The sequence below is a fragment of the Pristis pectinata genome, chromosome 13 (genome assembly GCF_009764475.1).
Source record: "Pristis pectinata isolate sPriPec2 chromosome 13, sPriPec2.1.pri, whole genome shotgun sequence".
Lineage (NCBI taxonomy): Eukaryota > Metazoa > Chordata > Chondrichthyes > Rhinopristiformes > Pristidae > Pristis > Pristis pectinata.
Genome location: NC_067417.1, coordinates 51,844,091 through 51,868,092, shown reverse-complemented (window position 1 = coordinate 51,868,092; position 24,002 = coordinate 51,844,091). Strand labels below are relative to the sequence as shown.

Here is a 24,002-nt window from a genome sequence, read left to right as displayed (position 1 = left end):
TCACATTATAGGAAAGTTGACCCAAACTACAGGAAAGATTTCTGATAACGTTACCAGGACTGGCAATTTCCTTTTTTTAAAATCTGGGCATTCATTGCTCTTGAGAAAGTGGCGGTTGGCTGCTGCAGTCCTTCCAGTGAAGGTAGTGCCACAGTGCTGTTGAGGAGTTGCAGTATGTACACCCAGGGACGACTGCCAAGCCAGAATGATGCATAACTTGAAGAGGAGCCAACTGGTGGTGGTGGTTCCATCCGTCTACTGCCCTTGTTTTTCATACTGGTAGCGTTTGTGGATTTAGGAGGTACTGTTGGAGAAGCCAAGGTTACAATGCATTTTGTAGATGCTGTACATTTTGGTTGATGGGGTGCCAATCAAGTGAGCTGGTTTGCTCTGGGTGGTGTCGGCTCCTTCAGAGATAAAGGAGCTGCACATCCAGGAAAGTGGATAATATTCCATCACACTCTTCTGTACATTGTCGAGGAGTGAAAAGGCCTTGGAATGTCAGAGGGTTTGTGACTTGCTGTGGGATACGCAGCAGTTGACCTGCTGTTGATGTGGCTGGTTCAGTTGAGTGTCTGGTCAATGGTAATCCCAGGATGTTGATGATAGGGGCCTTGGTAATGGTTGTCATTGAATATCCAAAGTAGGTGGTTAGGCTGTCTCTTGTTGGAGACCATTGCCTGGAACTATTGTTGAGTCTATGTTGTTTGCTACTTATTAGCCTGTGCCTGAATGTGCTGGGTTTGGGTCCTGATGCATGCAAACGTGAACTAATTCATTTGCTGAGGAGCTGCAAACAGAAATCCAACAGTGTGCAAACATCAGTGGGTAACCCCATCTCTGACCTTATGGTAGAAGGAAGGTTGTTGATTAAGGAGCTGAGGATGTTCTGGGGCTGAAATGACTGACATCTCAACAACCACAACCATCTTCGTCTGTGCAAGATACAGCTCCAATTATTGGGTGTTTTCCCCTTGATGCCCATTGACCAGTTTTGCCAGGACTCCTTCATGCCACACTTGGTCATATGCTGCCTTGTGTTCAAGGACGGTCACTCTCACCTCACCTCAGGAATCCAGCTCTTTAGTCCATGTTTGGACCAAGGATGTGATGAGATCTGGAGCTGAGTGCTGTTGATGAAACACAGAATGGGCATCGAACAACAGGTTATTGGTCCCACTTGATAGTACTGTTGATGACACATTGGTGAGGATTTAGAGTAGACAGACTGAGTGGTAGTTAGATTAGATTTGTCTTGCCTTTTGTGAAAGGACCTACCTGGGCAATTTGCCACATGGTTGGGGAGATGTCTGTGTTGTAGCTGTACTGGCCTAGCTAGTTCTGGGGCACAGGACAACAGCGAGATGATCTTTGGTCCTATAGTCTTTGCTGATTTCAGTGGTCTCAGCCATTTCGAGAGATTACATGAAATGAGTCAGATTGGTTCTGGGAAGGGTTCTATGATGGTGGGGATCTTGGAAGGAAGCTGAAATGGATCACTGACTCAGCACTTCTGGTTAAATGTGGTTACAATTGTTTCAGCCTTATCTCCAGCACTCGCATTTGGAAAGGAAGGGGTGGATAGGTTGGGGTTTTGGTTGTGGAGTAGAGGAGGATGAGGTATATAAAATTTACAAGGGACCTAGATGGTCTAAAGGAGAAGGACCTGCTTCTAACCATGAAAAGGTGAAAGATCAAGGATTAATGGGGAGATGAGGAAAACTAACATCACCCAGAGCATGGTATGTGTCTGAAATTCATGGGTGGGAGTGGAGAGAGTCTTGTCACATTTAAACAGTGTGTGCTTGAAGAGCCATGACCTGTAGAGCCACAGACCCAGTGCAGGATGTGGGATTAGGTTGAAGCTCTTTTTCAACCAAACTAATGAAACAGAGCTCCAGCCTAATCCCACATCCTGCACTGGGTCTGTGGCTCTGTGCTGAATGGCCTTCTGTATGTTGTAAATTTTTCTCATTTTATGGTTATTTTGTGTAGAGTCTGTACATTTCCACATGATCACAACCTCTCAGCCCTTCAGTCTGATTTAACATGTTGTGTGCCTGGGACATGGCATGAGCAGAACTCTCATTCTGTGGTCCCTGTCACAGAATCCATTTCTTACGTGTGAAAATAGAGAAAAACTGTAGATGCTGGAAGTCTGAAATTAAAAAAGAAAATGTTGCAATATGTTAGTAGGTGGGGCAGCATGCTGAATTGGAAAATGTAGGAAACAATGTGTTTGATGTTACAGAGTGGGAGAGACGGAATGTGTGTGACCAAGGGAATCCAGTGACACTTGGCTGTAGTGTATGGATGCTGTTGGTGGTGAATACTTGCTAATTATCTGGAGGAGATGAATGACGGCGATGGTGAGACAAACTTTGCTGCAACTGAGATGCTGAACACAGCAGTAGTTGGAAACCTGAAATAAAAGGAAATGCTGGAAATGGTGCCAAGTTCAGGCAGATAGTCAGCTGCTCCACTCTGGTATTTCCCTTTTTCCAGAATTCAGTATTTTCCCTCTCCTCTGGGTATTTTGGATTTTATCTCCTAATTCCACCACTTTTAGGCACAATATTTGTTGTTACCACCACCTGGCTAAGACGTCCACTACTTGTGTCACAGCCTCTCCTGGTCTCCAGCTGATCGCGCCTCTCCTTTTTGATTTCTCTATCCTTGTACCAAGCCTGGCCTCATTCCTAGCATTGTAAACTTGTTTAATTTTCTGACTTTTCCCAGTTATAGCGAATTGTTATTGATCTGAAATGTTAAAACTGTTTCTCTATAGATATTGCCTGACCCACTGGGTATCTCCTCCAATGTTTTCTGTGCTAAAGTCATCAGCATCTTGTCCCTCCAGCATCCAGCAACTGCCTGAGGTCTGAACTAGACCATTTGTGAACTTGGTGTAGTATCTCACCCTGGGATGAGCTTCTAGTCACAAATCCTTCCATCACTATGTTCACCAACTTCCATCACTATAACAGTTCCTGACTTAGCCTAAGCTCAAGCTGATCTGCTGAAACCCTCATCCATGCCTCTGTTACCTCTAGACCAGAATTCAAGTGCTCCACTGCCTGACCATCCTTCTATCCTCTGTAAATGGGGTTATCAGAAACCGCGGCCCATGTCCTAACTGACACCTGTATATTTGTGTTGGCTGAGCAGTGGCGCTGATGATCGGAGTGGGGTGCAGTTTTAAAATTCCTGCTCTTGCTTATAAGTTTTTGTTGGGTCTGCTCTGCTTCTCTCCTGTGCCCTCTCTCTCATGCTCTCACACTGTTTCTTGTTGCTCTCGCTGTCTGTTTTACATACCAGCACTTTTCATCACCCTACCATTGGAGACATGGAAAGCAAAGACCATGTGTGACAGGGTCAGAGAGAAACAGAGTGGGAGCGGTAGCCAGGAAGGACTGGAACAGGGAGAATGAGATGGATATAACTCCTCCCTCTCTTTCCTTGCAGTATGCCCGTTCCCTGGAGGGATACGTGGGATTCGCAAACCTTCCAAACCAGGTGTACAGGAAGTCAGTGAAACGAGGCTTTGAGTTCACATTAATGGTTGTGGGTAAGTTATTGGGGAAATGATTGGATATTGTACAAGTTTTGTGAAATAACAGAAAATGCTGGGAATACTCTTGATGATGTGAACTGCTACTGTTAATGAGGGGGCATGGAAGTCTGACCACTTTGTTTTCATACTTGGTAGCTTTACCATTGTTGAATCCACCACCGACCATGTCTTAGGGTTGTTATTGAACAGAATCACAACTGGAAAACCCCAGAAATGCTATGACAGGAAGAACGAGTCAGAGACCTTATTCTGTGACAGGTGATGTGCCTACAGGTTCCCCAAGGTCTTTACTCATTTAGATGAATTCAGATGCATCAGCCCTTGGGCCACTACATCATCCAGGATAAAGCAGCTTAGAACATAGAACAGTACAGCACAGGAACAGGCCCTTCGGCTTATGCTGTTGTGCCAAAATAATTAAATACCTAACTAAACTAATCCCTTCTGCCTGCACAATGTCCACATCCCTCCATTCGCTGCACATTCATGTGCTTATCTAAGAGCTTGTTAAACACCTCTATCATATTTGCCTTCACCACCACCCTGGCAACACATTCCAGACACCCACCACTCTGTTTTGTTTTAAAAAGAAAAGTTTGCGCCACACATCTCCTTTGAACTTGCCCCCTCTCAAATGCATGCCCTCTAGTATTAGATACCAGTTGTCTACTCTATGCCTATAAACCTCTGTCAGGTTTCTCCTTGGCCTCTGCCACTCTAGAGAAAAAAACCCAAGTTTGTCCAAGCTCTCCTTAATGCACATGCACTCTAATCCAGGCAGCATCCTGGTAAACCTCTTCTGCACCTTCTCCAAAGCCTCCACATCCTTCCTGTAATGGGGTAACCAGAATTGAATGCAGTACTCCAGATGTGGCCTAACTGGAGATTTATAAAGCTGCAACATAACTTCCTGTCTCTTGAACTCACTGCCTTGACTAATAAAAGCAAGCATGTCGTATACCACCTTTACCACCCTATCGACTTGAGGCCACTTTTAGGGAGCAATGGGCTTTGGACCCCAAGGTTCCTCTGTACATCAACACTGTTAAAGGTCCTGTCATTAACAGTGTACAGCCCCTTTACATTTGATCTCCCAAAGTGCAACACCTCACATTAAACTCCATCTGCCATTTCTCCACCCATATCTGCACCTGATCTGTATCCCACTGTATCCTTTGGCAATCTTCTACACTATCCACACCACCACCAATATATGTATCGACTGCGAACTTGCCGACCTGCCCATCTTCATTTTCATATATGTCATTTATATACATCACAAACAGCAGAGGTCCCAGTGCGAATCACCGAGGAACACCACCAGTCACAGACCTCTAGCCGGAACAAGTCCCATCAACCAGTACCCTCTGTCTTCTATGGGCAAGCCAGTTCTGAATCCAAATGGCCAATTCACTGTGGATCTCATGCATCTTAATCTTCTGGATCAGCCTCCAATGAGGGACCTTATCAAACTTTGTGTAATTGGTCTTTAAACACCATCCATGTGCCAGATGTGGACTTGCCCAAAAACAGCTCCTCCCAATTAACTCTCCCCAGTTCCTGCTTTATACTCCCATGATTTACCCTGCTCCAATTTAATGCTCTCCCACGAGGTCCATACTTATCCTTATCTATAGCTATCTTATAACTTAAGGAGTTGTGGTCACTGTTCCCTAACTGTTCTCCCACTGAAAGGTCAGTCACCTGGCCGGGCTCATTTTCCAACACCAGGTCCAGTATGCCTAGCTTGATTGGTACTCGTTCTCTCACTTTAAACATGCACTCCTCTTGGTGTTAGTGCACTGTGGCGGCAGCAACTTTCCAAGCTGCTTCAGCACTGTGGCAGTTTTGAATCCCACAAGCCCAGTGTTCCCACTAAGTCCTGCACAATATTGAGTAGGAACTGCAGCATCATTCCTTGTGACACTTGCTGAATGAGAGAGTCTCAGCTGAAAACTTGGCACTGTGAGGCATGTCGACCAACAGGCGCAGCAGAGACGTACACCACCACATGGTAATCCGTGGCCTGGCATATTTTTCTCTCTGCTATTACCAACATGCCAGGGAATCAAACCTGGGTGCAGAAGGCCATGCTTCAGACCACCAGACATATCTAAAAAATCAGATGCTAGCCTAGTGAAGCTACTGTATGGGATTACATGCTTGTAAAACAGCATGCAATAGATAGAGCTAAGCAATCTAACAACCAGTGGGTTAGATCAAGGTTCTCTGTACCCAGTTGTGAATAGTGGTGGATATTTAAACAGCTAACAGAAAGATGAGGAAGCTCCAAAAACATCCCCCAACTTCAATGATGGCAGGGCCTTGCACTGAGTGCTGAAGAAGGAGCTGATACAACAGCAATTCAGTTCAGCCAGAATTGCCCAATAGGTGACCGGGATTTCCCCCTGAAATTCCCACCAAGAAGCCAGGCTCTAGCAAATTGAATTTGTTACATGATATCAAGAAATGACAGAGGATTGGGTTACAGCAAAGGTTATGGGCAAAGGCAACATCCCCACTGTAGTACTGAAGGTCTGAACCCTACAGCTTATTGCACCTCTAGCCAAGCTGTTCCAATTCAGTTCCAACACTAGCACCTACTCAACAATGTGGAAAGTTGCATGGGTATGTCTTCACAAAGAGCAGGACGAATCTAATCCAGCTAATTACTATCCCGTCCATGTACTCTCAATCATCAGTTGTGTTGACAACAGTTTCCAACTGGTACTTGCTTACCAGTAAACAAATCGTCGGTGCCCAGTTTGGATTTTGGCAGGGCCACTCAGCTGCAGATCTAATCACAGCTTTGGTTCAAAGAGCTGAGTTCCAGAGATGAGATGAGAGTGACTGTCCTTGGCATCAAGGCAGCATTTGACCAAGTGTGTCATCAAGGCTCCCTGATAAAACAGAGATCAGTGGCATCAAAGGGTAAACACTCCAGTGTTTGTTATTCTTTGCATAAAAGAAAATGACTTTGGTTTTCAGAGATCAGTTGTCCCAGGCTCTCAATGTCATGACTGGAGTTCTTCAGAGCAGTGTCCAAGGTCCAACTATCTTCAGCTGTTTCATCAATGACCTTCCTTCCGTTATATGGTCAGAAGCGGGGATGTCTGCTGATAATTGCAATGTTCAATTCCATTTGCAGATCTTCAGCAAATTAAGTTTCCACATCTCCATGCTGTAATGACAGATCTCATTCAGGCATGGGCAGCAAGTAACGTTTGTGCTACATGAGTGCCAGGCACTGGCCATCTCCAGTAAGAGAGAGTCCAACCACCCTAACCTTGATATTCAGTTGTATTACCTTTGGCGAGTCTCCTACTGTCTGTCTTGGAGGGTAACCAATTACCAGAAACTCAACTGGTCAACCACATAAATACTGTAGCTACAAGTGATGGGTATCCTGTGGTGAGAGATTTAACTCCTGATATCACTAGGTCTTTCCATAGTCTACAAGGTACAATTTGGGTGCATGATGACATACTCTCCACTTGCCTACATAAGTGTAGCACCAACAATCCTCAAGAAACTCATCATCCAGGACAAAGCAGCCCACTTGATTGGTGCCCGTCAACTGACCTAAATGTTCAGTCTCTCAACGTCTGGTGCACAATGGCTTTGGTGTGTACCATCTATAAAATACATTGAGATCCTCGTGGGCTACTCTTATAGCACCTCTCAGCACTGTGATCTCCACCACCAAGAAGGACAAAGGCAGCAGGCTCATTGGAGCACTGGTACCTGCAGATTCATCTATAAGTCACACACCATCCTGACTTGGAAATATACCATGTTCCTGAATTGTTGTTGGGTGGAAATCCTGGAACTCCTTTCTCCAACAGTAGTGTGGGAGCACCTTCATGACAAGTACTGCAACAGAATTGGCCATGTCTGCCTGTCATCCCCCTCTACTAGTATAGTGTGGCCTGCGGGAATGTCCCACAGCTCCGTGACATGTAACACAGACAAAGAGCACAGATGATATGCCTACAGCTGCCACGTGTATTCATTTGGTCTCTCCCTATCAGAGCTATTCCCTTTGTTCTGCCCATTTCTCCCCTACCTTCTCTGTAATTGCTATTAACTCATTTTCTCTCTGAAAACTGCTCTCTGAAATTGTTTCACCACTACCTGTGGGGATGGGGCTGTCACTCTATAACATTGGGTACAGTACTGGTGGGGACGGGTCTGTCGCTGTATAACCCTGGGATACAGTAGTGTTGGTGATAGTGCTACCATGTATAACATGAGGCAAGTGCTGAGCAAAGGTCTGTTACTGGGTCTTTGTAAGATCTGGTTCCAGCACAATGGGCTTTAAGACTCTTCAAATCACTATCCCTGCCACAGCCTCGGTCCCAGAATTTACTCTTGTTGGAGACATTTACCTGTAAATGAACTGTAAATATGGAGCTGATTCATTGTCAGGGTGAAATTATGTCTGAATATTCCTGATTTAGAGGAGTGGAAAATGTTTACCTTGAATGAGTCGGATGAAAACTATAGGAAGGACATGGTTGCTCCTGAGAGCGGGCAGAGGAGATTCATCAGGACGTTGCCTGGAATGGAATGTTTTAGTTATGAGGAGAGATAGGATAGATTGGGTTTGTTTGGCCTTGGACAGAGGGGGCTGAAGGGGCACCTGATAGAGGTATATGATATTATGTGTAGATAATAAGAAACACTTCCCCTTGGTAGAGGTGATTAAGAGCAGAAGGCATGGGTTTTTAAATGAGGAGTAAGAGGAAGCATTTTTCACTTGGAGTGTGGTTGTAATCTGGAACGGCCTGCCTGAGGGGGCTGTTGAGGCAGCTGCTCTCACAACATTTAAGAACCGTGAATGGCTGCATTGCAGTAGCTGTGCACCGTGAGGAGCTTGATGTGCATCACTTCCAGTAACCTGGACAGTAAATGGAGCAGCAGTCTTCTGTAGTGGAGAGATTTGTCTCGTAGCTGGCAGTTGTGTTTGTTGACAGATCTTTGCTGTCGCCTGGAAGTCTGCAGGCTTTCTATTTGGTCAGCAGCTTTCCAACAGAAAAATCAGTTGGAAAGAAAGTTCTGTCCCAAGTACAGAAAATAACAGGCATATGAATGTTTGTCTCAAATGAAAACAAAATGTTGGAAACACTCAGCAGGTCAGGCAGTGTCTGTCGGAAGAGAAATAAAGTTACGTTTCAGGTCCTAGAACCTTTGATGGAACTGGGAAGGACAGAAAATGAGTTGGTATCAATTTGCAGGGAGGGTGAGATTGATGGGACATTGGCCTCACCCTATCACTGATAAATCCAGGGTAGCCATGGGGATAAGCTATAAACAAGGTCATCTGGTCGATGGGTTAATGGGGGCAGTAGAGAGAATTTGATCCTTTGTTCATGAAAGACGTGAGCTGAGGACAGTTAGAGAGTGAGAATAAAGATAAAGGAAAGTAAAAGCTGTGAAATGCAGGGCTGTAGGGTGTGCCAGCAGGTCAGGCTATGCTAATGGAGAGAGGAAAAACTGAGCCAATATCACAGATGGATGGTTTGGCTTGTCCTAATGCAGACAGAGAAAGCAGGTCACTTGAAATTTTTGGATTTGATACTGAATTCAGAAGGCTGCAACATGCCTAGACAGAAGAGGAGGTGCTGTTCCTCAAATTGGCCTTATTAAAGTGCAGGAGCGCACAGTCATGTAGGAGTGGAATGGCGTATTCAAGTGGCTCAAACATCCACACAGTATTTAAAAATAAGAATTAACCTACAGTGCGTTAAAATAACCGATCTAAATGGCATTTCTTACTCAGTTTATTATGATGAGCCTTTTAAACAAGCCCTCGTCAGTGACCGAGGCTGGGAATAGTCAACTAATTCTACCTACTGAGGTCACTGTGTGGTTCTGGAATTTGCTTCTGTTTCTAAATGAAGCACAAGAGGAACTCTGTCTCTGACATGCTGTCAAAGTGTCTGAACTTGGTCATTAGTCGAAAAATAATAATGCTATTAATTTTACAGGGAACAGGTACAGTAGCAGTCTAAGGCCTGTCCTTTCCAAATTTGTCATAGGGCAGTACCTATACCACTAAATTGATGGCTGTCATTATATTGCCATATTTTTCAAAACATTGTTTCATGCTAAGAAATAATCTGTTTTAAATGCTTATCAGCCTGAGTTAGTGTGAAGTGTTATTTCGAGATGAGTGAGCGGCTTATTTCCTTTCCCTGTATCATTTGCCTGTACCTGTTTCCCCTCACCTTCCTATGCTCTGCAGTCTCAGGATGTGTCAGTCTGTAACTTTAGTGTTCTGTTTGATTCGGACCTGAGTGATTCCTTATTTTTCCATTTGATCATGATTCCTAGCCGTGCCTCCTAATCATCACCACAGCTATGAAAGGCAATGAATTTCCCTGGGTTAGAATTAGGGTCTTCTGTATGTATTTGGCAAAGTAGGTGGGGTTTAATGTTTCATCTCAACTAAGGGAGATGAAACATTAAACCTCACCCAGAGAGACCTCTTTAAATAATCGAAGGTAAAGCGGAAGCTGATGTTCCTGAACTGCCAAAGCTGTAACTAATGCACTTGTTCAACATTACCCAGAGCACTGCCAAATCAATCAATCAGTCAATCTGAGTGCTGCTCAAAGACAGCCTGAGACACAAAAAATTCTGCAGATGCTGGAATCTGGAGCAATACACAAGAAGTGCTGGAGGAACTCAGCAGGTCAGGCAGCATCCGTGGAGGGGAATAAACAGTCGCTGTTTCGGGCTGAGACCCTTCATCAGGACTGGAAAGGAAGAGGGCAGATGCCAGAATAAGAAGGTGGGGGGGGCTGTGGGGAGGAGTACACGCAGGCAGGGGAGAGGTGAGTTCAGGTGAGAGGGGAAGGTGGTGGGGGAGGGGGAGAAGATGTAATAAGCTCAGAGGTGATGGGTAGAAGAGACCGAGGGCTGAAGGAGGAGGAATCCAGTAGGAGAGGGCAGTGGACCATGGAATAAAGGATGGGGGAAGGGAGGAGAGGAGATGGGCAGATCATCAAGGCGGGGGAAGGGAGCCATGGGAATAAGGGAAGACAAAGGAGTGGGGTGGGGGGAGTAGAAAAAGAAGGTGAGGACTTACCGGAAGTTAGAGAAATCGATGTTAAGGCCATCAAGTTTGAGACTCCCAAGGTGGAATATGAGGTGTTGTTCCTCCAACCTGGGCCTGGCCTCAACGTGGCAGTAGAGGAGGCAGTGGACAGACGTGTCAGTGTGGGAGTGGGATGTGGGATTGAAGTGGGCGGCCACTATGAGGTCCCGGCTGTTGCGGCGAAAGGAACGAAAGTGCTCAATGAAGTGGTCACTCAATCTGCGTCGGGTCTCACCAATGTGCAGAGGCCGCACCGGGAGCAGCTGACCTCAGTCACCTTTTTGAACAGAAGGTTGGCTTTCCTGTAAAGTGCAGTTCAGACTTGACTCAGTAGGTAGAAGAATTTGTTGACCATTTCAGGCCTTGATTACTGACGAGACTTTGCTCAAAAGCCTCGTTGTGATAAACTCAGTTAGAAAAGCACCCGAGATGGGTTTTTAACCCATTGAGGGTTAATTCTTATTTTAAGTTATTTTAGAGGTTTTTGGGTTGACACTCCTTCAATGTCATTAACTTACTACAGGGAAATGTGGTAAGCACCAGCCTTATGGAGTCACAGGAAACTAGTGGCCATCTTTTCTTTTTGTAAACAGATGAAGGCAGTCTGAGTTCTGTTAGCCATTCAATTAGACCACAGCCAATCTGTTGCAGGGAAATTAGGAGCAGGAGAAGTGACTCGACCCCCAAGCCTGGCACCTCATGGGATAGTGAATAATCTGATTGTAGTCTCAACTCCATATTCCCGTATTTCCTTCAATGACCTCGTTCATTAAGAATCTGTTTACTTCTGTCTTAAAAATATTCACTGCGCTTAGAGGAAGGGATTTCCAAAGACTCACGACACTCTGAGGGGGAGGAAAAAAATTCTTCTCATCTATCTTGATTCTCCTACGAGGAAACATCTTCCACATCCCTCAGGATTTAATGTTTCAATTGTTCCTTCTCACTCTTCGAAACTCCAGTGGATGCAAGCCAAGCTTGTCAATAAAACAACCCATCCATTCCAGGTATTAGCCCAGTAAACCTACTCTCAGTTGGTTCTAACTCATTACCATCCTTTCCTAAATGAGCAGACTGTGTGCAGTACTCAGATGTGTTGTCACCAAACACCCTACATAACTGAAGCAAAACATTCTGTATGCTGTATTATCCCTGCATACTAGTCATTAGTGAATCATGCTCTGCGACCCAGAATCAATTCATTCTCAGAGATGAGCAATCTCTGGCACTTGAAGTGTTTTTATATTTTATATTATAAAATGAAAATGTTACATTTCCCTCCATTACACCATATTTTTACCCACTGACTTAACTTGATTCCCTTTTACACCCTCCTTGTTTCCTTTTCACAACCTGCTTTCCTACCTTTGTAGCAGGAGCAAATGTAGCGACCATTGCTTCAGTGCCTATTTGCAAGACTTGTCCCTCTTGTGATGGGATGAGAATACATACAGTACTTCCTCTGCCTGTATCTGTGACTCAAATCTGCATTCTTTTCCCTTGTTTCTCCACGCCATGGAACCTGTATTTCTGGGAGTCAGCTGTTTTGTGATGCAAAGGCAGGTTCTTCTCCCACCTCCTTGTCTCACTCATTACACAGATGATAGGCTAATATATGTTTAATTTGCAAAACTAACTTGACAGCAGCTTTTGAGTTAGGATACTCTGACATGTCGCAGGGATGTGTCAATTATCCTTTGTCCCTTTTTGGTTCTTTAGTTCTTGTAAGAGAAATGATCAGTTATGCATCTTTTAGTCTCTGGAGAACAGCTCTCAGGTAGAGCTGTTGCTTTGCATTTCCCAGCAGTGTTGATGAGTACTTGTCCATATGCTGTCTATAGCTGGGAGCTCTCTCATCCAGAAGCAGTAGCTTTCGTATTGGTATCCATTTCCTTTATCCTGTGGTGGTGATCATTGATGCATCTGACCACCCGGTGGTTGAGAGGCCAAGATGTATCAAATCCAGGAAAGCAGCAACAGCAGACATTGACCTACAATAAATACAAAAGGTTTATTTTAACAAAACACTTTTAACATTGTGACATGTCCGAATGCATGTGTTAGGGACATTGGCAGATGAAATTTGATTTCAAGTTAAATTAGCTGACGCTAGAATGGATGACTAAAAGGCAGGGTGAAGAGATGGTTTAATGAATTTCTTACAGGAGAGTTTCATCAAAAGCTGTAGGAAAGGAATTGCAGAGCCTGGTGCCTCCACAGACAAAGGCACCCCCACTTGTGGTTTTGAGATTAAAATTGAGGAATTGAAGAATCCAATATTTTGGATGGCCGGAGGAGATTGTAGGTATCACCCGTTCCTGTGGGACCACACAGGACATCGCCCACCCCACCGCCCCCCCCCCCCCCCCCCCCCACTCCAGTACCCATCCCACAGGAAACACTGGGGATATTGGGATATTGCCCGGTACTGATCCCCGTGGGACCACGCTGGGGACATCGCCTGGTACGCATCCCCGTGGGACCACGCTGGGGACATCTCCTGGTACACATCCCCATGGGACCACACTGGGGACATCTCCTGGTACGCATCCCCGCGCGACCACACTAGGGACATCTCCTGGTACGCATCCCCGCGGGACCACGCTGGGGACATCTCCTGGTACGCATCCCCGCGCGACCACACTAGGGACATCTCCTGGTACGCATCCCCGCGGGACCACGCTGGGGACATCTCCTGGTACACATACCTGCGGGACCACGCTGGGGGCATTGCCCGGTACCCATCCCACAGTGACCACACCGGAACCCCACGCCCCCGGTACCGATCCCTGAGGGACACGCTGGGGGCATAGACTTTATTTGTCATGAAGAACTGTGCCAGCAAAGATTGGAGCATTATAGGGCTAAAAAACAGATTGTTGGAGCTGCTATTGGAGTAGTGCAGGTGGAGGTTGGTGAGGGAATCTCTAGTGCCTTCAGTGACGTGGTGAAGATGAACATGAATCCCGTTAATGGATCAGTGAGGTTGGTTGGGACTGCGGTAGTGGACAGGTGTTTGAAGAGAATTGGGAAAAAGGACACATGAAATTGACAATGTGCTCTTTCCAACTGTTACTTCAATATTTCCAAACTTGGACAACTACAGTGGGACTGGGTTGGGTGTGATGCTGTTGGAAATTTCCACCAGGCAGCTGCATTGTCTGCTGCAGCACCCTTTGTGCTGAGGGAGGAGTGCGGGGAAAATTTGAGGTCTGTTTCTGCAAACAGGCATTCTATGAGTTTCTAACTTAAATGTTTGAATCCTAGCCTGTAAAGTTTACTGGGCTCTGTTTGATTTTAGTGAGTGAGTCTAACAATGGTCTTTGATCAACTTTCTCATAAACTTGCTGGATTAAGTTCAGAAATAACATGGAAGTTTCCAGGAATAAGGCTTGCATGACTGGATAAGGGGCTGGCACAGAGAGTGGAGGCGGGAGAGAGAGAACTGTAAACTATATCAGGCAAATAAAAGTTCTTAGTTTTAGGACTCTTGGCAGTTGATTTAGAAACACTTTAAAAATGATAGCTTTTTTTTGTGGTCAGATGCTGAGTGACCAAATACATTGATGTTGAATGTGGGGTTGGTAACAGGATGGTAAAATGTGATGCATTTTAATATGAAAATTTAATTTCAGTATTAAGCAGTGGATATTTTAAAATGGAGAAACAAAGGACTGCAGATGCTGGAATCTAGATGAAAAACACTATGATGCAGGAGGAACTCTGCAGGTCAGGCAGCACCCGCGGAGAAAAGCAGACAGTCAACGTTTCAGGTCAAGACCCTTCTTCAGGACTGAAGATAAGAAAAGGGGGAAGCCCAATATATAGGAGGGAAAAGCAGAGCAGTGATAGGTGGACAAAAGAGGGGAGGTGGGGTGGATACAAGGTGGTGATAGGTAGATGCAGGTACACGATAGTGATAGGCAGGTGCGGGGGAGGAGGGGAGAGCAGATCCACCGGGGGATGGGTCAAAGGTAGGGAGAGAAAGGGGAAAAAAGGTAGAAAAAAGAAGTGGCTAGGAAAGGGAAGAAGAGAAAGAAGCATGGGGGGGGGGGGTTGTGGGGAAGGGGGGTGGGGATTACAAAATGAAAGAACTCAGTGTTCGTACCGTTAGGCTGCAAGTTTCCACGACGGAAAATGAGGTGCTGTTCCTCCAGTTTGTGCATGGGATTCTCCTGGCAGTGGAGGAAGCCAAGGACTGGCACATCAGTGGTTGTGTGTGTGTGTGGCGTGGGGGGGGCGGTGGGGAAGTCACTGGGAATGGGAAGATGCAGATCATGGTTATGGACAGAGCGCAGGTGTTCTGCGAAATGGTCACCTAGTCTGCGTTTGGTTTCACCAATGTGGAAAAGACCACACTTGGAGCTCTGAATGATATTAAGAGAGGTGCAGGTGAATCTGTCTCACCTGAAAGGACAGTTTGGGTCCCTGGATGGAGGTGGTGTAGGGGCAGGTGTCGCACCAATAGCGGGGCAGTGGAAAGTTCCCAGGATGGGTGGTGGGGGGGGGGGTGTGTGTGGTGGGGGAAGAGGAGTAAACTATGGAGTCACGGAGAGAGCGGTCCCTACAAAAGGCAGAAAGGGGTGGGGAGGGGAAAGTATGCTTGGTAGTGAGGTCCCATTGGAGATGGCAGAGAAGGATATGTTGGCTGGTGGGATGAAATGTGAGGACAAGGGGGACCCTATCCTTGTTGGGTCTGGGAGGAGTGGGGGTGAGAGCAGAGGTGCGGGAAATGGCAGAGATATGAGTGCAAGCTCTCTCGACCACAGTCGGGGGGGAAGCCCTGGTTAGAAAAGAAGTTGGACATCTCGGATGTCCTGAAGTGGAAAGCCTCTACATAGGAGCAGATGCGGCGGAGGCAGAGAAATTGAGAAAAAGGGATAGTGTCCTTGCAAGAGGGTAGGAGGAGATGTAAATGAGGGAGCTGTGGGCGTCAGTGGGTTTGTCGAAGATGTCGATGGATAAGGAGTCTCCTGGGATGGAGACAGAAAGATCGAGGAAGGAGAGAGAGGTGTCAGAGATAGTCCAAGTGAATTGGAGAGCAGGGTGAAAATTAGTGGCGAATTTTATGAAACTGTCAAGTTCCGCATGGGTACAAGAGGTGGCAGCAATGCAGTCGTCGATATAGTGGTGAAATAATTGAGGAATAGGGCTGGAGTAGGCTTGGAACAGAGACTGTTCAACGTAGCCAACGAAGAGGCAGGCATAGCTGGGGCCCAAGCGAGTGCCTATAGCTATGCCCTTGGTCTGTAGAAAGTGAGAGGATTTGAAAGTGAAGTTGTAAGGGTGAGGACAAGTTCAGCCAGGCAGAGGAGAGTGTTAGTGGAAGGTGACTGGTGCTGTCTCTGGTCAAGAAAGAAGCGGAGGGCGGTGAGGCCGTCATGATGGGGAATGGAGGTATATAGGGACTGGATGTCCAAGGTGAAGATGAGGTTGTGCATGCTGGAGAACTTAAAAGTTACAGAAGAGTTGGAGAGCGTGTGAAATGTCACGGACATAGGTGGGAAGGGATTGGACCAGGGAGGACAGGATAGTGTCCAGGTATGAGGATATGAGCTCCGTGGGGCAAGAGCCTGTGGAGACAATAGGTCTGCCGGGACAGTCCTCCTTGTGGATTTTGGGGAGGAGATAGAAGCAGGCAGTCCTAGGGTGTGGGACTATCATGCTGGTAGCTGTCGGGGGGAGATCTCCTGAGGTGATGAGGTCAGTGATGGTGTGGGAGATAATGTCCTGGTGGTCCTCGGTGGGGTCATGGTTCAGGGGTAGGTAGGAGGAAGTTTTTAAGAGTTGACGTCTGGCCTCTGCAAGGTAGAGGTCAGTACGCCAGACTACCACAGCACAACCCTTGTCGGCTGGTTTGATGACAATGTCAGGGTTGGTGCGGAGGGAATGGAGAGCAGAGCATTCAGAAGGGGTAAGGTTGGAGTGGGGGGGGGGGGGGGAGTTGGTGGGCACTAAAGTCAAGGCAGCTGATGTGCTGACAGTTGGCTATGAATCGGTCCAAGGAAGGTACAGGCCCGGTGGGGGACTCCAGGTGGAAGAAGAGGGCTGGAGGTGGGAGAATGGGTCATTAGAAGCGGGAGAGGGCTTCTTACCGAAGAAAGCGGCGCAGAGGTGGCGGAAAAAGAGCTCCGAATTCGTTGAGGTAGGGGCGTGGAGTTAGGAAGGTGAAGCGTATTTTAAAAATTATTGATATGTTCTTTAAACATGAAACATACTGCTAATGATTTTCTCAGGTTGATAAAAGTGGAAAAAATGATTTTGATCAAATTATATTAGTCATAGAGTCATACAGCATGGAAACAGGCCCTTCAGCCCAACTGGTCCATACCGACCAATATTCCCATCTAAGCTAATCCCATTTGCCTGCGTTTGTCCCTCTAAACCTTTCCTAGCCATGTACCTGTCCAAGTATCTTTTAAATGTTGTTAATGTACCTGCCTCAACCACTTCCTCTGGCAGTTCATCCCTCTGGGTGAAAAAGTTGCCCCTTGGGTTCCTATTCAATCTCTCCCCCTCAACTTAAACCTATGCCCTCCAGTTCTTGATTTCCCCAACCCTTGGAAAAGGACTACCCATTGAACCTATCTATGCCCCTCATGATTTTATGTTATCAAACACAGAAAGCTGCAATATACATCTTGCATTTTGAGGAAACTAGAGATTGTTTGCAATCTGAACAGAAATTTGGCTATTAATAATTTCCTGCTTGATGACATCTGAGTATCTCTCACGTGACTTTGTCCCCAAAAGGTTATGCATTGCTGCTGCAGATGGGCTCAAGCTGGCTGATGTTTCCAATCCAAAGTGGTACAGAATAGTCAACTATATGCATGCAATTGCCTTGGCTGAGTGTAAATTGTATAGGATGCACAGAATAGGCAGAGTTCATGCTGAAGTGAGGAGATTGTGACCAACTGCAGCACCCTGTCAACTGGCTCTTTGGAAAAGGGTGGCTGTCTCATCCATTGCATGACCCACATTCAAAGTGAACTGTGTTGCATGTCCATGTCTAACCCAGTTTTGTTGCGTGATTATGATTGATGTGCACTTTTTACTCCAACAGGTGAGTCGGGACTTGGCAAATCAACATTGATCAATTCACTCTTCCTGTCAGACCTGTATTCCAAGGAATACCCTGGTCCTTCACTCCGGATCAAGAAAACTGTACAGGTAATCAAAAAGCTGCAGATGTTGGAAATGTGAAATAAAAAGAAAATACTGGAAAAACTCAGCAGGTCAGGCAGCATCTGTGGAAAGAGAAACAGTTCTGATGAAAGGTCTCAAACTGAAACATTAACTGTTTTTACAATGTAGGCTGACACTGAGCTTTCTCAGTGTGCTGCAGGGGGTGTGTATTCACAATGGTCAACACTGAGAGTGGGCAGAGTCTCCACTTCCTCCATGGAACTGGTCTCTAATCTTGGGCACTATTCTAAATACTCTCCTCTTTCCACCTTTATAGCCTTGACATCCTAAAGTGTGGTCCCAGAATTCAGCAAACTCATCCAGCTGAGGTCAAACTAGTCTAATTTAGAAGCTTAGTTTAACTTATTTGCTCTTGTACTCTTTTAATAAAGATAAGAATCCCATATTCATTTTAAAAGCCTTCACAACCTGTCCTGTCACTTTCAAGATGTGTACATAACAGATCAAATTTCTCAGTCCCTGTACTTTTTTTAATCACTCGGTTCATATTGCCTTTTCACCTTTTCCAACAAAAGAGATCACTTTGTACTTGTGTGTTAAATTTTAACGACTTTGAATTTGCCCATTTCATCAGTATATCCATGATCTAAGGTTTATTGCAATTCTGCAAAATACATCACCTGCAAACCTTGACATTATGTCCAAATCATTAATGTTATCAAAATATTAATGCTGCTGCTCACCTTGTCTCTGGATCCTCTGCTCACCCTTCTGCAACTGGAAACTACTTTGTCAGTAACTTGATCACAACCTTGTCTTTGTCACGTGCTCATCTTCCCCATGGCTAAGGGTGGCACAGATGGATGTTCATTCACTGGAGGGCTGTGGAATTTTGATGTGAACCATTTGTCCTCACTTAACTCGTCCTGTAGAATATTGCTTTTCAGTTTAACGTCTTCTAATGCAGCCTCAGAAGTTTGGCGCATACCTTTTAGATGCTTCTGGTGGTGCTGTGACCTACATTTCTACACTCATTGAACTCTGTAATGGTAGGGGGGAATATACCAGCCCAAGATTATGGTAGAACACAATTTTCTGTGGTTGATGGCTTTGTGGAGTCTCATTAATGCCCACTTCTTAGCTGCAATCTCTGTTTTGAATTTATCCCCTGCAGCACAGTGGTGGAGCCCATGTAACAAGGGGTTATCCTAGGTTGAAGATGGGAGTTGACCTTCACAAGGACTGGGCAGTGGTCACTCTTAATACTGTCATGGGTACATACATCTGGAAGTGGGTGGATTAGTGAGGTTTTGGTCATCCCTTGTTGACTCTCTCACCACATTGCATACCTGGTTCAATTGCTTTGTTTTTGAGAATTTGACCAACTTGGTCAGTGGTAGTACTGAGATAATCTTGATGATGAGCATTGAATCCCCTGTCAAGGGAACATTCGGTATCCTTGGTGCTTTCCCTACTTTTCCCAAGTGCAAATCTATGTGAAGTATTGATTCATCAGCTGAAGGCAGGCAGTTGGTGATGTTCAGCAAAAGGTTTCCTTGCCCGTGATGGATCTAATGTCATGAGGACCAGACAGCTCCCAGGACCACACCTTTCTATAGTACAGTGCTTGTATATCAGTGTGTAGTGATTGGTTCTTCAAGTGTGTGTCTGCTTTTAGAGTTGTTGATGCTGTGTTTGTGGTAAGTTGCTTGTATTTGTGCAGGTGCTGGTGGGTGAGTCCTTTGCAGGAAGTTGTCAGCCTTTCTCCTATTCACAGTTGGTTTTTGGGATTCCTGGACAGCCTACTTTTTCAATGGCTTTTCTGTGGTCACCCTCACCTGACCCTGACTTAATGGTGCTTTGGTTGGTATGACTGGTTAAGACTTTGGTATTGAGTGTCTCTACTTGCACCGAAACTCATCACTTGTGCTGGTTTGGATCCATCACATTTGCATGCTGACTCCCTTTGACCTTTGCATTCCACAGTCACCTGCCTATTCTGCTTTTATCTGTTGTTCTGTAGATTTGCCCCGCACCCTTGCTATCACCACTTCCACTGCAAATGTTGTGTTAGCTGCAGACTTCTGAAACAGCAGTCTGAGAGCTGTTTTCCTGTGTGTTTCCAGGTTGAACAAGCAAAGGTTCAGATCAAAGAAGGAGGAGTGCAACTCACACTGACCATTGTCGACACCCCAGGGTTTGGAGATGCAGTGGACAACAGTAACTGGTAGTTTCAGAGTTTACTCCCTTCACTTCTTCCACGTTAGTTCAACTGCAATCTTGGAAAGTTGTCAAATTTTTAAGGAAAGGCTTCTGTGAATGTAAGAGCACCCAGAGGAGTGGTGGTGTCTATCACTGGTTTATGCTCTTTCTGCTTTGCTTGCAGTTGGCAGCCAGTCGTGAATTATATCGACAGCAAGTTTGAGGATTTCCTGAACTCTGAGTCCCGAGTGAACCGGCGGCAGATGGCAGACACGCGGGTGCACTGCTGCCTGTACTTCATTGCTCCCTCAGGACACGGGTGAGCCTTGCACAGAGCAGGATTGGGTGCTGCCTTGCACGTCAGTGATGTCACTTCCTCAACAGGTCACCAGGCTGAGGAGGAGTGGGGCTGTGGATAAGTGTTGGGCAGTGGCTGGAGAGGTGCTGGTGTCAGAATGGGTGGCGAGGAAGGAGTGGAAAATGGGTCGATCTGAGGGTGATATTGCAGGTTGATTAGGAGCGACAGGATCAGTTTTGGGAGAGGCAGCTAGTTTGATCTATTTTGGGAAGTGGTTGGACCAGACTTCTAGGGCAGGGGATGCTGTATTTTGAAGCTAAATTAGAGGTGAGGCAAAATTGTAATCAACACATATTGATGACACATTGATTAATTAAAAAAATCAAGTCAGGCAAAGCAGGACAGATGATGTATGGTAGCAGTGGTATGCAGGAACTGAGATCCACTGTGCAGTTGGTGCCTATAGCTTGTGGAACTTTGGTTCAAGAGTTGATGATTTGATGAGTGAGATTTGGGTACGATAAATCAGTCAGGGGTGGAGTTGGGGTGTTGTAAGGTTACCTAGTTGTCATGCCCCTTAGATTAAGTACTGCAGAATTAATCGGCCACGTGAGTGACTCCACAAGTGAGGCAGGTTTGGTTGTTTAGCAGATGGAGTTTGTTGTATGAGGAGAATTGGACCTGCGCTCTCATAGGTTAAAACAAGAGAGAGATGATGTTGTTGAAATGTACAAAATCCTTATGGGGCTTGATAGAGTGGATGCAGGGTGACGTTGCACTTGGCTGGGGTGTCTACAACCGGGGTCACAGTTGCAAGGTAAGGAGACAGCCATTCAGGACAGAGATGGGGAGAACTTTCTTTGCCCAGGTGGGAAGACGGTGGCGACTCAGTCACTGAGTACATTCAAGTTGGAGATTGATGTCCTTTTTCAATATTAAGGGGATCAAGAGATGGGGGTTGGTGCAGGAAAATGGCACTGAGATAAAAGACCATCTCTGCTGTTATTGAATAGCAAGGTAGGCACCACAGGCTGAATAGCCTGCTCTGTTATGCTCTTCTGAGGATCCAGAAGGTAGTGATGGAGGAGCCTTGGCCCTTGCATGTGTCCAACAGGTACACAGTCCTAGCAACTTGTGTGGACGAAAGCAGAGACTGCAGGGAGGATGAGCAGCCTGTGCAGAGGGTTGTTGTTCACGGTGCAAGGTGAAAGCAATGTGTGAGTGATGGGACGGTGTATTTAAGGGGATGAATCCTGCTGTTTAGATGCAAAAGTGAGTTTAGAAGGTTCGCTCAGTGCCAGAGTTAAGGATATCTGCTTGGGGTTGGAGAGGGATTTGAAGTGGGAGGGGAAAGACCTGTTGTGGTCCATGTGGAAATCAGGGCTTTAGACACGATAAAGGAGGCTCTGCTGAATGACTTCCAGCTGTTAGCAATTGTTTAAAAAATCAGAACCATAGAGGTGGTAATCTCTGAATTACCACCTGACCCATGTACAAATTGGCTTCGAGTCAGTGAGATCAGAGAGTTAAAATTAAGATTGGTGTAGGGGGAATAGGTTTCTCTTCAGTGGGCATTAGCACTAGGGAAAGAGGAGCTTGTTGCACTGGGACAGGCTTCACCTGTGGGACAGTCCAGTGTTGAATAACCAGGGCTCTAAATAAGGCTTTAAACTAATAGTGTGGGTTGGAGAGTTCCAGTGAGTGGAAAGGAGGGATAGGCAGTATTGAAGGAATGCTGAGAAATACTCAGCATGTTTGGCAGCACCTGTGGACAGTGGAAAAACGGAGTGATTGGAAATGTCCAGTTCTGACTCAAGCAGAAAAGTCTGGTTGGATAAACTGCTGAGAGGTTCCAGCATTCAGTTTTATTTCAGATTTCCAGCAGCTGCTGTGCTTTTCATCTCACAGTTCCAGCAGTCGTCTTATGCTCTTTACCACCTTGAAGCATCTCCCTTTATTACCACTCCTCGAGATAGATCAGCTATCATTTGCAAATGTTCATCACCCTCTCTTGAACTGCACCAACAGCATTTGTGTCACCTGGAAGATCTTAAGATAAGATACGTGTGGAGTGTTCTGGGGGCAGCCCGCAAGTGTCGCCAAGCTTCCGGCGCCAACATAGTGTGCCCACAACTTCATAACCCTTACGTCTTTGGAATGTGGGAGGAAACCGGAGCACCCGGAGGAAACCCACACAGAACGTACAAACTCCTTACACACAGCAGTGGGAATTGAACCCGAGTCACTGGCTCTGTAATAGCGTCGCACTAACTGCTACACTACCGTGCCGTACTGGTCTTCACCCTATCACAGACACTTCCTTTGTTCTCCCTCTACATATTTTCTAACCTTTCCTGATTCTGATGAAAGGCCACTGACCTGAAACATTAGTTCTGATTTTCTCCTCACAAACACAATAGATTTTAGAGCAGTTTCCACAGATTGGAAGGTAGCAAGTATATCCCCATTGGTTAAGAAGGGGGGAGAAAGAGAGAGAAACTGGGAGGTACAGACACATTATCCCCACATTAGCAGTAGGGTAAGTGTATTATTAAGCAGTGCAGGGCTGTTAGGAAATAATATTGGCAGATTCATCACTGATTTTTGGAAGGTATGTCATGAAGCTGTTTCTTGAGCAGGATAGGTATAGAGGAGCCACTGGATTTCATGTACTTTGATCTGGAGAACCTTCGATAAAGTGTCACATCAGGAAGTTAGTAAAATTGGTTTGGGGGTAATATACTGACAAGGATTGGTTATTGGACAGAAAACAGTAGGAATAAAGGGGTCACATGTCTTGGAAAGCTGTAAATAATTATTTGCAAACGACATGTGTTGGGACCAGAGTTTGTATCGGTAAGCTTGACAAAGCTATTGTGTGTAATGTATTCACATTTGCTGATCATACAAAGTTATACAAAAACAAAATACTCCCACCCCCAGACAGGTCCTGTTCCACAGTCCCGGATGCACAAATGCTCACCACAGATGTTTCGGTATCCTAGGTAACATGCCGTTGGGATCCGGGGCTGATGCAGTTGACACTCACACTGTGACAAAGTGCAAGGACAAACTGGCAGAACAAACAGGCAGATAACAGAAGTATCCAACACAGACAAGTGTTGGCGGGGCACTTTGCTGGGAAAAATAAATAGACCGCACACTCCTTGGAGTCTGAATGCAAAGTGATTTGCAGAATCAAACTCACGAAACTGTTACAGCACAGAGGCAGCCATTCGGCCCACTCAGTCTGTGCTGGCTTTGTGCAAGAGTAATCCAGCTCGTAGCACTCCACCCCCCACTCCCCACCGCATGTCACACAGCCGGGACCCACTCCCCACCCACCCCATCACACAGCTGGGCCTCGCTCCCCTCACTCGGTCACACAGCTGGACCCTGCTCCCCAAACCCCCTCTCTCCCCCCCTCCTTACACACACACACACACACACACACACACACACACACAGTGGGGCCCCACTCACAGCTAGCTGCTGTCCAGATTCCTCCCATACACTTTCCCATGTGCCGGCTGCACTCACTGCCCTGAGCTACTGCCCCGGTCCTCTCACCCCATTTTGAAATACTCTGCACCTGCATAAATGTCTAATAAACCGTTAGTTGGAGAGCCACAGGTGGGGTGGGCAGGAAGGATCAGGAGCGGTTGCGTGAGTAGCCA

At 46.1% G+C, this 24,002-nt stretch overlaps 1 protein-coding gene across 1 annotated transcript in view; it reads left to right on the top strand.

Moving 5' to 3' along the window:
• LOC127577410 (septin-7-like) overlaps window positions 1-24,002 on the top strand; it is a 59,434-nt gene that overhangs the window by 3,142 nt on the left and 32,290 nt on the right. Inside the window, exons 2-5 of the mRNA XM_052028606.1 lie at window positions 3,466-3,568; window positions 17,743-17,849; window positions 19,952-20,052; window positions 20,212-20,346. Of these exons, the coding sequence (XP_051884566.1) occupies window positions 3,466-3,568; window positions 17,743-17,849; window positions 19,952-20,052; window positions 20,212-20,346 (446 nt within the window). The remainder of the gene's footprint in view (window positions 1-3,465; window positions 3,569-17,742; window positions 17,850-19,951; window positions 20,053-20,211; window positions 20,347-24,002) is intronic.